At 43.2% G+C, this 13,092-nt stretch overlaps 1 protein-coding gene across 1 annotated transcript in view; it reads left to right on the top strand.

The window, feature by feature from the left end:
* The window catches only part of ADGRB1 (adhesion G protein-coupled receptor B1), a 279,826-nt gene that overhangs the window by 117,212 nt on the left and 149,522 nt on the right, over positions 1-13,092 (top strand). Inside the window, exons 3-4 of the mRNA XM_065753423.1 lie at positions 3,437-3,595; positions 11,357-11,464. Coding sequence (XP_065609495.1) covers positions 3,437-3,595; positions 11,357-11,464 — 267 coding nt within the window. The remainder of the gene's footprint in view (positions 1-3,436; positions 3,596-11,356; positions 11,465-13,092) is intronic.

The following is a 13,092-nucleotide window of genomic DNA, read 5'->3' as shown; positions in this document are numbered from 1 at the left end:
AGGAAGTTACTTGTCCCTAGTCTCATAAAGAGACCTCATTCTGGTTAAGACTTTGAAATCATGATGGTTTTTATCTTATATTGACTAGTCCACCACTGCTGCTGATAAGCAGACTATGAACAAGTCAAAGACAGGTGTTTTCACTATACTCCTCTTTACTTTATTGAGACTAGGCAGTATGCTTTTCTATTTATTTTTAGGGATTAAATGTCTTCATAAGAGATTACATCCTGAAATGCACACCTTTTTGAATATTCAAAAAGGAAGTTTGCAAGTTTTGGATAACTAGTTTTTGCTTGTTTTGCTTACAATCCCAGTATAAAATAACCTTTTAACACACTCTAGCACATGTATTTTGTAGCAAAAAAGCACCCCAAGAAGATAAAACCTAGCTAAAGATGTGCAGCTGCATTCTCTATTCTCCAGCCCCACTCCTAATGTTTAAGGGAGAGGAAAGAAAGGCATTACAAAAGGGCAAACAAAGAGTTTATTAGCTTTAGAATGTGTCTGGTTACAGATGCCCTATTGATCATCTCAACCAAGGCATCAGGATACCTGCCATTATGCCATTGGCCTCTCTTGCAGCTGAAACACAATCTATCTCCCATCAGGGAACAAGAGAGACAAACTTATTTCCCCATGCTGTTTAGAAAAGGAACCAGCAGAGAAAGTGACTTTCAAGGGAAAGACCATCTCCTTTAAGGACAAATATTTATTGTGTTCTAGTAACAACATATACTTCCCACTGCTTCCAAGATTTCTGAGCCACTTGTCAGCAGGTTCACAACCTGTGTTTCCATCCTGATCTATTTTCCAATGTTATTCTCATTACTGAGTATTTATACTGCTTCACTCAACACTGTGAAGGATGTATGTGTTTATTCTCACTTTGTCTTCAGAGCAAAAATCTGAGCTTGGCTAGGCTGGTGTCAATACAGGACGCCTGTTTTGGGAGGAGGAACAGAACTGCAAGAGGAAGGAGGAAATCTTTCAAAGTCCACCCAAATAAATGCAAAGATATTCCCAAGCACTATGTAAAACTGGATTAGAAGATGGAATTAAACTTATTTTCGTTAAAAAATTGAAGTGTAATGGTCTGATATGACTCTTCTCTGTAGAATGAGCACAATATAGGAGAATTCACTGAGACTGAAAAATGAACCTAATCCAGGGTCAGCTGGAGGGTCTGGCTTGCTTTTGATTGCATGCACAGTGGGAATACATGCAACACCATGGCTAGAGAAGAGAGAAAATCATCTGATGGTGAAAGATTAAGAGGAAGAAATCTACAGAATTCTGTGATAATTACACGAGATGAAACAAGATCTTGGAGGTCTCTTCCAACCAAAGCTATTCTATGATCTATAGCAACTTGTAAGCACATTATTCCAATGGACAGGAAGAGTGTGAAAAAAGTGTAGCAGGTTTTGCAGTAAAATAAGAGAAGGGCTGACAGGATGGAACTGAGATAAAGAAAAACTGGTCCTCCCAGGCTGGGAGGCAGCTTAACCCATTCTCCAAGGTCTCACTGAAGCACAGACGACTGAGAATAAGATTTTTGTCATCCATGAAATAAATCAATTATTGTCCCCACCACCTCTTGATGCTGTTGGAGGGGATGAGTATCTGCCTGCCCCTGTGACCAAGGTTGGAAATAATTCTTCCACATTCTTACCTAGTACCTAGAAGGGCTGGTAAGGATCCACTTTCTACAAGACAGAGCTGGCCTTCTACCCAGGATGAGTAGTGAGTGGTGGAGAACAGAGCTCAGAAAGCAGCTGCAGTCACCACTGTCCATTTAAAAACAGAAATACAGGGTGGCTGGGCCAGCTGAGATGGAGAATATACATCTCTGAAGGAGAAAAATAAGGAGTTACTTTTATTTAAACAAATATCTTTTTTCTTTTTCCCAGTATCTGTGGATCATTATCTTTACTTGGATCTAAGTATGGCACACCTAAAGTCATGCTGAAGCATGGACCTGAAACGTGCTGAGGTAGCTTTGGGTAGTGAGAGAATGCACTGCAGAACAAGCAGTTATCTGAGAGAGTCCATCTCTGGGATGAAGGGGAACTGCTTCTCCCTATGAGGTGGACTAATTATGAAGAAGAAATAGTCAGCTGTTGTTTGAATTAGGTGCTTCTTTTAGAGCAGATTTTGGCTTTCTGCATTTGCATGATGAGGAGTGAATTGATCACTAAGGGATATATATAATCATAGAATGGTCTGAGTTGGAAGGGACCCTTAAAAGATATCTAGTCTGTTGTCACCATTCTGGAACACTAGTCCAATGCCCTTGCAATTAACAACTGAAGGGCCTGCTGTATTTTAACAGGACAAAACCAAGCTGTGATGGGCTCCCTGCAGCAAGTGCCCTGCTGCGAGTTGTTGGCCCATGTGCGGTGCACCAGATTCAGATGGTCCTCACAGTCTGATCAGCCATTGACATTTGTTCATATGCTTTCAGGAACAGTGGTTCTTTCTAACAGTCCAGCAAGCATTTCCCTTTTGCAGGTGGAAGGATTTTCCCTGCAGTTTGCTATCTCTGTCAGCCTATAGGGCTGCAGCTGGCATTACAAGAAGAAATCTGTGTTTCTGACACAGGTGTTGGGAAGGGGATCCAAAAATCACCTTCGCCTTCCTGTGCTCCCAGAGAACTTCCCATGGTTGCTGCACTGGGAAGGAATATAATTCCCCAAACAGTGCTGTGCCTCTATATGGCAAGTGCTATCTGCAGTGTGGGGCAAAGGATGGTCCATTTAGTATTGAGAAGTTAGTAGGTAGTAGGACTTCTAGCCCTTCCCAGCTCCATTGTGCTCTTTCCATACAGGAAAAGTGGGAGAGGGAGGAAAGACGACCTCACTAATGACATATGTGGTGGATGAGTGGTTTTCTCAACTGTCTTCTGAGTTTAGGCTCCATAAGGCAACAAAATGGAGAGAGAACAGCAAGATCTGGACTACCTAGGAAAGACACAGAATATCTAGGAAGGAAAAGTCCAAAGTCTCTGTTTAAAGGTAGGTTCATAAGTTCATAGGTTCATAAGGTTGGAAAGGACCTACAAGATCATCTAGTCCAACCATCCTCCTATCACTATCCCTACCCAACTACTAAATCAAATCCCTTAGCACCTCATCTAAATGCTTCTTGAACAGCACTAGGGATGGTGCCTCAACCACCTCCCTAGGCAGGCCATTCCAGTGCCTGACCACTCTTTCAGAAAAAAAATAGGAAGAGGATAGTTGGAAGAGAAGTCAGTGAAAAGTAAATCCATCCTCCTTCTTCTCCCATATTTTGTCTCTCTGCGTGGTTTACCTATCACCTCCTAAGACGTCTTGCTTTGAGCCTTTGGCAGCAGGTGCATCATAGGGTCAGTAGGTCTGGCTTTGTCTCCCATGACATTGAAGTTGACAGGGATTTTCTGGATTTTGCCCAGGTGGTTGGAACACGTGGTCGGCTTGGGGTGACTGCACCAAGGACTGCGGGGGAGGCCTGCAGACCCGCATGCGTACCTGCAAGCCCCTTCCCAATGAAGGCCTGGCCTGCGAGGGAGTCCTGGAGGAAGGACGGCTGTGCAATAGGAAGGCGTGCAATAGTAAGTGGAGGCATGTTCCCCTGCACGTGTGCGAGCGGTTCACTCTTCTCAAGAAGATCTCAATCCCATAGCCTTAATTAATGAAAGGTCGTCTAGAGGCATGGTAAAACTTGTGAATGGCTCAAGGGAGCATGCAAGTCCAGCTGTGCACGATCCTAGCCTTCCCTGCTTGTCCAGCAGTCACACGTGCACACGCACACATGTTGACGTGTCTTACAAACACACATCTGCATATCCCACAGAATAGAGGTTAATCTACGGGTGTTCATAAGCAGATTTACACCAGGTGTTCATGGGCTGGTGCAAAGTCTGTCATAGGTGGCAGAATATACTCCCTAAAGACTTCTCTTTGGCAGTTGACCTTTTGAACCAATGAAGCATAGAGCTAAGAGACATGTTTATCTTGCTTCTTCTATCTCCCCTTGGCTTAGTTCACCTTCCCAGTCAAGTGTATTGCTGCTATCTATTTCTGTTACAAAATGAAAACCTATAGCTCTAAGACATGGTCATTGGATGGGTTTGGGCAAAACACACTTCATAACCAAGGCAAACTTCTGACATAGGCTTTGCACCCCTCTTATCACACATTCTCTTTCCTGGTCCTTTTTTCCAGAAGGCAAGGGACAAATTGCCAGCTCTGATATTGATGAGCTGAGCTGGTGACCTGTGGCACTTTCATTCCCAGTGCTTCTTTTGCATTAACTGAGTGGAAAGGAATGTGGAGGCGAAAAACAACATCGGAAGTGTCTCAGCCCAGAAAATTCTAGCAAATGGCTGCTTATTAATATTCACTGATTTTTGTTTCAATTTTGCAGTAAAGAATGTTTGAATAACTCCTCCAACTAGGCAAATAACTGGGGAAAGTTCAGTTGCCTTCAAAAGCAGGGAAACGTCTCCTGATAGAGGAAGTTCAGATGAACGGACATAAATATATTCCTCTAATGAGGGCTAAAATGATTTCATGAATTTTTTAGCATTTCCATAAATATAAATCATGTTGCAATTAGATTTTTTATATATATTTTCTAAATGAAACCTTCTAGTATATCGAATATAATCTCCTTGACTCCCAGCTCTTAATTTTCCTCTGAGGTTTACTCACACTAGGGAAATTTAACTGATATCCCCTATGCTTGCTGGTGATTCTGGAGCTGTAATGAAGCTGGGGCTTGGAGCAGTGAGGATGAGAGTGCTTCCATCAATGGCCAAGGACCTGAAAGCTAGAGCTGAGTGGAGAGTCCAGCTCTAGAACTGGTTGTGCCTGAATGGAGCTGGAGGAAGGACCACACTGGCCTTTGTGGGCACAGCCCTGAATGAGAATACACAAAGAATCATAGATTATCCTGAACTAGAAGGGATCAAAGAGGTTGTCAAGTTCAGCTAACCCAAAATCAAACTGTATTTCTGAGAGCACTGTCCAAAAACTTCTTGAACTTTGGCATGGAGCGAAGGTGAAAATAGCATTGTGGGTGGGTAGTGCCTGCAGCCATTACTGAGACATGAGAGCTCACAGAATAACAGGTAAAAGAAACTCTTTACCATCTCATTCTTATGCTGGATAAATGAGGGAAGGACCCAGGTCCAGCAGCCTCTGCACCACATCCATTCCCAGCCCTGATCATCTTCACACCTCTCCCCAGGACTCCTTCTATTCCTTCACATCTCCCTTGAACTGACACAACTCAGACACAGTTTCCAGGTCCATCCTCACTAGTAGTGGGCAAGGGGCATGATGCCTTCTTTTGGTCTGCCCAAACCTTTGCTCTTCTTCATGCTGGATCTTCTAAAGTTCCTGTGGCAAGGAAGGGGTGAAGGCAGCTTCCACCTCCACTCATTTTGTAGAGCAGAGCACTGAAAGATTAATCACTATTTACTCACTGTTTATTTCCTTATACTTTTCTAAAGCACAGCACTCAGTAAAGCTGATCCTAAGTGCAGAAAAGGATGATTGTACCCAGGGGGCTATGATTCAATAAATTATTTCACTTTTCTTCCTGTCCCCCTCCCATTATGCACCCAGTCAACTCCTGCCCCAGTTAAAGCATGTTTAGTTCAGCTTAGCTTATTTGGGAATAAAGGATCTCAAACTACGTTGAAAGCCCTAGTTTAGAAGTAGTGTGCATACACAGCATGAGGCAGCACAAATTGATTTACCCCTTTGAAATAAAATAAAATTAATTAATTCTGATTAATTTTCCCAAGTGCCTCTTTGCAGGCAAACTGCTGAGACCCGTTGTGATGCTTTCATGCTAATAAACTGGAAAGCATTTGAAGGAAGATGTGAACAATTATTCTTCCAGGAACACTTGCCTATGCACGTCATGTCCTACCTCAAGATAAACCTGCATCTCTCCATATCTGTGCTGGCTGTGCACTTACCTCAGTGTATCTATCCCCTGTTGCTTTCAATACTATTCCCAAGAGACATGCACTTTTCATTTCCTGAAATCCAAAAATAAAAGGTGGCCCATGAAAATGTAGAATATTTGCACTTTTCCTTTTCTTCTGGAAGGATTTAGAGGTAGATTAGAAATTCATCTGTTTTAAATGTTCTGTTGTTGTCATACTGACTTTCGCTTGTAGGTTTCCTAGAGATGAGCACAGTGCTCATTCTTCCACTTGAATTGTTATTTTCCTAAATGTTCATTTCCTATTGCAGTTAATTCTAATTCCTTTTAAAAAATATGTGCATGTATATATATATCTATATCTATATATGTGTGTGTGTGTGTATTTTTTTAAAGAACTGGACAGAAGTACATCTTCATTTTAAATTGTGCAGCATTTTAATACCTTGTAATAACATCTGACTAGCTCTCTAGATATAGTGGAGTGGCTGACATCTGACTTCTCTAATAGAAAACAAACAAATAAAAATGACCTTTTTCCTTGACCAAAGATCTATCTGTAATCCTGATAAAGCAGCAAAGCAAAGCAGGGATGGGTGCTTTAATATTTTTCTCATTGCTGTGTGGATCATGAAAATTGCTGAAGGAATGTAATACTGGCAACTAAAAAGTGAAATCAGTTGCTGACCAAGCAAGTTATGTCAGAATAAGACAGAAATTACCACCACCTTCAAAATGAGGGCAAGGCCATCTCTTTTTAGCTTCTCATTCCTTGTTTCTGACAAAGTGGCTCATAGACTAGTAGCTGATTAGCAAGAGTATTTCAACATCAGTAGCTAGAGGAGATCTGAGTCTGAAATGGCATCTGGAGCAAGTGCTCAATGGGAACAACCCTACATGCTCTCACTCAACTCTCTGGAGCAGCTGAGATGAATGCTTGCAAATGATCTATGAGGATTTTATTGGTTAGTTTATTTTCCCTGGCCATAGCTAATGTGCTAGAGGGCTCAAATCATTCTTATCACCCTACTGCCAGTCTTTCTCTTCATGAGGTGCCCTAGATGGATCTTCAAGCAGGTCCCAGAATGTAGTGATGGGAATGGTGGCTCTCATCTTTTCCAATAGATGTGGCTGAATGTTGTCCCCAAATTCTGGTGTGTCAATGTGGATCCCAGGGTGAAGTCTGAATGCACTGGCTGGAGAAGGTAGTGTTGTTTGAAATCACTGCACAGGCACATCTGAATGTCTCCACAGGTGACCCTTCTGTGTGGACTTAATCTTTTCCCACTTGTATGGGCCACAGTCTCAGCTGTTTTATGTAAAGGAGTCTCTTGCTTGGTCAACATAATCTTGCAAGATATCCCCAGGAATAAAAACTCAAGCCCAAAGGCATGTGGTCCAGGTAAACTATCTCCATGGGCAAAGTACGAAGCTGTAAAACACTAAAGAAAATTTGTTATGAAGTCTCATCCGACATTGGAAAGGAAACTTTGTTAACAACAGCCTGTCTTGGACAGAGCCGTTTTCTGTGGCAGCTGTTCAGCACCAAAAACATAATCTGAAGGACAAAAGTCACTGCCTTTTGTAACTCTTGAGTTTTCCATGCTAGAAACAGAGAACCTGATGAGAACCCTTCTCTTTGGTTGAGACAGAGATGCCCTCAGTCTGTTGAATTTGACCAGGAGCTGCTGCTTTATAGAGGAGTTGAAGAAAGCCAACAGAATCGTGATAGCAGAGGAGAATCTACAAGCCAGAGGAGAGATACCATGGGCCTATACCTGGTGTTGAAGTTCAGTAGCTCTGAAGAAATGCAACAACTAGAGCTAATGGTAGCCTGCATTGATTCCTGAGGAATGAAAACCACCAGAGGAGCCAGCTGAAATCTTGCCATCCCATCTGGCAGAAGCAACGCAAAACCATCTGACATTCATGAATATGCAGATTGGGAAGTTATGCCTCTCCTTGCCTGGGGGAGGAGCTGTTGCATCCTGCCCTAAGGTCCAGCATGACATAAGTGCTAACCCATTGACATGTGTTGGTTTCCAGCAACAAATGAGATCAGAATCTGGTCCTTCAGCTGTTTAACTATTAGAAATGTGAAGAATAACATGTTCCACATGACACTGACAAGACTGGATCTCAGTCTTCTCTGTTCCCTCTGAATTCCATTAAAAAGTGCTGCAGTCACAGAGCTGAAATAACCCACGTGTGAGAGCATCTCTTTTCTCCACATGTCAGGCTAGAATTCATTTCAGACTGGAATTGCTTCTTGTTCTATATGTACCTGAGATATATTTATCCCATTTCAATGTGTGTTTTAATCATTCTTTTTCACTTTTTCCTGTCATCCATCTTTTCATTCCCACTATCCCAGCTTGCCTGAATAATTTTAAAGATGCTGCTATTTTATTCCTCTCTCCCATTTGGGGGATGAATATTGAGGGAAGAGCAAGTATTTCTGGTGAAACACACTTGGATGTTTGAGACTTGGCCCACAAAGACATGAAATCTCTGCATCCCATTTTTTTCCCCTCGACTGTATTTCAAGGTACTGGCACAATTCAAGTTTTCATCAGCAGTGTTGATCACTAGCCTCTTCTTCCCACTTCAGGATCATCCACTTCATCCACATCTTATTTATGTTCTTTCAAAATCTCAGGTAGTTGCCTCCTGTTTTCAATTACATTTTTTCTTGGTTGCCACAAGGGCAGTATTTCTCTAACTCTCCTGCTAGTCTTCTCCAAGGGTTTGGATAATTCCAGTTTACCATTCCTGTATACAGTAGGGTTGTATATCAAGTCTATGTCTTCTGTTGATCCCAACATTACTCCTCTCCACTGACCCTGCTGCGGGAAGCGAGTTGCTAAGATCCAACCAGATCCCTACTGCCATTATTACATGGTCCCATAAGGTTCAGTTGCATAAAATCCACAGCAAAGAGTCACTTGTACCAATTTTACTTTGTGACAAGAGTCCTGGCAGCTCCCTGCTTCCTTCAGAATCACGATGGATTTTCACCTATACTTGAGGTAATCATCCAAGTGAAATCTAAGCAATGCTATATGCTAGATGGGGCTTGGCCTGCTTCTCTGTCACATCATTTCTGAAATGAAGACATCCTTTCTGCTGCAACAGAGACTCTGGTATGGGCTTGGAGGAAATCTTTGCTGGAAGAAGCTTGGGGCAAGCCATCAGGGAGACATGTTCAGCAGCTGGACCTGATTGCCTTTGATTTGGATGAGCAGTAACAGTGCAGACATGCCATTTCTGTGGGAAATCATGCTTCTCTCTGAGACCAGGATCAATCATTAGAAGATGTCAATAATGTGGAGGCCAAAGAGATGGTGGGAGAAGAGTCAAGGTGTCATGGCTGCATTTAATTATTATTATGCTCTTTTATCTTTCCTTCCTTCTGTCCCACCTTCTGTCTCCCTGTCTATCCGTGCTCACTGATTGCTTCTGAAATACTCAGTCTCACGCTTCCTTGTCACTTCCTTTGCTCTGGGAAGCTGACAAATCTAAACTGCCCATCTCCCCTTAGCTTCCTTTCTCTTCTTTCTCCTCCAAGCCAAAGCGAGTCTCTGGGAAACTTTTGAAATTTACAGCAGATGGAGATTTTGTTGGTCATCGTGGTTTTGATGCTTCCATGAAAATGACTAAAAGCAAAGCAGACAAAGGTGTGTGAGTACAGTCAGCATGGGTGGAGGAGTGGTGCAAATGGATCAGCATTTGGAATGTGTCCCATATCCCAGAGAACACTGGACTAGTTTAAGCCAACTCAGAACACTGGATACTGGAAAGGCAGTTGGCATTTTTGTAATCTGAGTCTCACATGCAATGGTCCCATGACTTTGTAGTTATAAAAACAAGATTTGAGCCTTTTTTATCAGTACTACTGATGACAGTAGGCAAATGACTGCCCCATCTTGCCCCCTCTAGCCAGTAGCCTGCAAACAGTCAGTGCTGGGAAGGTTTCAAGGAGTTGATGTGATCTATTCCTAGTTTGTTTTTTTTTGAGGATTTGGGTTGCTAGTAATGGGGAATAACATAATTGCACTAAGTAAATGGGCATCTTCCATGAACCAAACTGCTGAATCTAAAATCTGGCTCCTGGAAGAAACTCCCCCAGTCTGCTTTTTCCTTTCGGGATGGCAGTAAATACTCCTGCCACCACACTGAAACTTAATTAACCTTTATTAATTTTCCCAGGCTTCCAGGATGATATTTGTCACTATTTAATTTCTTGGCAGTTTGTACGTCTTGAAAAGTTGTCTGACTGTTTTTACCTCCTTTGGGAAAAAGATCCTCTGTTTTGTACCTGCTGTTTGGAAACAAACTGGTTGCCAGATAACAAATTACTTGGACTCAGCTCTGCTTTCCATTATTCTGTATGACTCCATTGGAGTCAGCTGAGCTCTGCTGATTTACAGCAGGCAGTACTGGTGGGTGGAATTCAGTTGCTATTGCTTGATTGGTTGTCTGTTTACTAGGGAGGGCATGTATCTGTGTAAATCAGGGTTGCCACATGCCCAAAATCAAAGAGAACCTGAGTCAAATTTTAGCTTCCTCTGTAGCTAGGAATCTCACTTAAGATGTAAATGCAAAGCTGGCAGCACTGTACATTTGGAAAGCAGATGGGTGCTTGCTATTAATCAGGAATTATATGTCTGTACAGAGAATGTATTAGTAATCTTCTGATTTCAACGGCATGGTCTTTGGTCAGAGACCTTCACTGATATCTGAGCATTGTAATTAGGAGCTTTGCTCTTTCATGTAGGTTACAAAGATATCCAGTGTTATTTCTGTTGGTCTATAAGCCACTTTGTTGATACCAGACCTTCAGCTCTCCCTCTTGCTTGTAGTAGGGTAGAGTCTGTGAAGGAGGCATCGTTTCGAGCCATCCCTTTCCTTTTCACCTGCCCTCACCTGCCTGCTCCATGCAGCATTTTCTGGATATTCTACTGTGCGTTGCTAAGTAGATATCACTTGCAAGGCAGAGTTTTCCACCAAAATATATTGCCAGTCTTCACCATAGATCTCAAAACTCTGTCAGGGTTGATGGGATTCATTGTCAGCACACGTGGAAAGATTAAACAAATACGATGAAGAGTACAGATACCTTAGCAGTTCATCGTAATTAATTAAATATCAGGCATAAAGGATCATATTTCACATGGTCCCATGTATTGTGATAAAACATGGGGTTTAACTGCCAGCCAGGCCGAGTCTTGCAGGCTGGTTTGGTGCAATAGCCCTGGGAGCTACTGGTGGCCAAGGGTGCTGGGGTTGGAAAGCAGGTGGTTGTGTCAGCTGAACATTGCAGGTCACTGTTGTTTATACGTGTAACCTTTGTAGTGAAAGATCTTGCAGAGTGAACCAAGGTGTATTTACATGACCCATTACCTTGCCATAGCCAATGGACGCTATAATTCCAGAAGCCAATCGCTGAGGTCCACAGACAACAGAAAGCGAGAGGACACTGATGAACTGCAGCACTACGGGTACCCTGCACCTCAAATAGGTAAGCTCTGACCTACCACAACAGCCTCTGGACCAGCTGCCCTGTCCCTACACATCCCAGCTGAGCTGGGCTGCCTGCAATGACTTGCTTTGCTGTTTCAGTGACCCACTTAACCAACCCTTTTCCTCCCAGGATAGTGTGGGCTTACCCAGCAAGTCACACACTGAGCATTCACCGCCCAGTTCGTTCCCATCCCATTGCTCTGATGGGTTTTGTGTTGTTGCCGTTAACCAAAGAAGGCAAAAAGGGTTAGACCAAATCTCTAACCAGACCATGCTTCTCACAGACTGCTTCTCATCACCCTGCCTACTTCTAAGTCACTGCTTTGTCTGAACTACCTAAACAGCCATGGTTCATTAAGCCAAAGCTGACCTTACTGCAATACAGCCTCTTTGCTGATGTCCATGTCATGCCTACCCATTCACTGCAGGAGGAGGTGTGCAGGGCTTGATCGAGAGAGAGCAGTACTGCTTTCCTCTGTCATTGAGTCTTTAGTGTAGTGCAAGACTTGTATCAGTTAATTTCTATAGTAGGAACTTCCTACCTTCTGCAATTAAATAGGATAAGATATAATAATGTCAAATTGCGTGGTCTGGAGAGGTGAGAATGAACAGGACCTGGATATAGGCCAGGCCAATTCTGGTTTTATACTGTCCCTTCGCAGCTGTCTTTCATGACAGGAGCTTAATGTATCGTGGCTCTTGGGCAATGCAAGGTGTGTTGACCCTGGCTGCAGATCAAAAATCATTGCCCAATGGCTTTGCAAAGAGTTTGTACTCTAGAAAGGTTTCAGAGGGATGATTTGAGGGGCAAGATGTGTGACATTGATCGTAAGTGAGAAGGGGTCATATTCTGGTGCGTATCAGATGTGTTCTAATCCAACTCAGTGTGCAGCAGCAAACAGTGCCAGAAAGCAGCACTGTGGTGCAGAGGCTCTGAAGGTGACCTGGCAGCAGTTGAGGTTATGAGGACTGCCTGAATCATTGCTACCCTGCACTGAGTCTGCTCCTCTACCTGCAGTAGCTGTGACTGCTGTCAAAAAGCTGTAGAGAGCAAGGTGGATGTTGATACTGCTGCTACCTGGTGAATGGCACAAATGAGAGTGAAGGAAAGGCACTCCTGGGTGATGTTAGCACTGATGTAGCAAAGCTGGTTTTGGCTGTGGTGTCTTCTTAAGTGTAGCGTGGGCTGGAATATCATAGAACCATAGAATGGCTTGGGTTCGAAGGCATGCCTTCCAGATTATCTGATTGTAATACCCCTGCCCTGGGGAGGGTTGCCACTCACCAAATCAGGTTGCCCCAGGGGCCATCCAGCCTTGCCTTGAATGGTTCCAGGAATGGGGCATCCACAGCTTCTCTGGGCAACCTGTTCCAGTGCTTACCATCCTTTGAATAAAGAATTTCCTCCTAACATCTAATCTGAATCTCCCTTTGTTTAAAACCCTTGCCCCTTATCATTATCTGCCCATGTAAAAAGTCAGTTTATCTCCTGATTATAAGCACCTCTTAAGTACCTTGGGGATGCTCTGAAGTGTTCATGGAGCCTATTCTCCAGGCTGAACAAGCTCAGCTTCCTCAGCCTGGCTTCGTAGGAGAGGTGCTCCAGCCCTCTGATCATCTTCATAG

The sequence above is a fragment of the Cyrtonyx montezumae genome, unplaced genomic scaffold, assembly GCF_038088225.1.
Source record: "Cyrtonyx montezumae isolate F1298 unplaced genomic scaffold, pur_monq_1.0 scaffold_8, whole genome shotgun sequence".
Taxonomy (NCBI): Eukaryota; Metazoa; Chordata; class Aves; order Galliformes; family Odontophoridae; genus Cyrtonyx; species Cyrtonyx montezumae.
The sequence above is the reverse complement of the archived record's forward strand: the minus strand, read 5'-3'. Positions and strand labels throughout refer to the sequence as shown.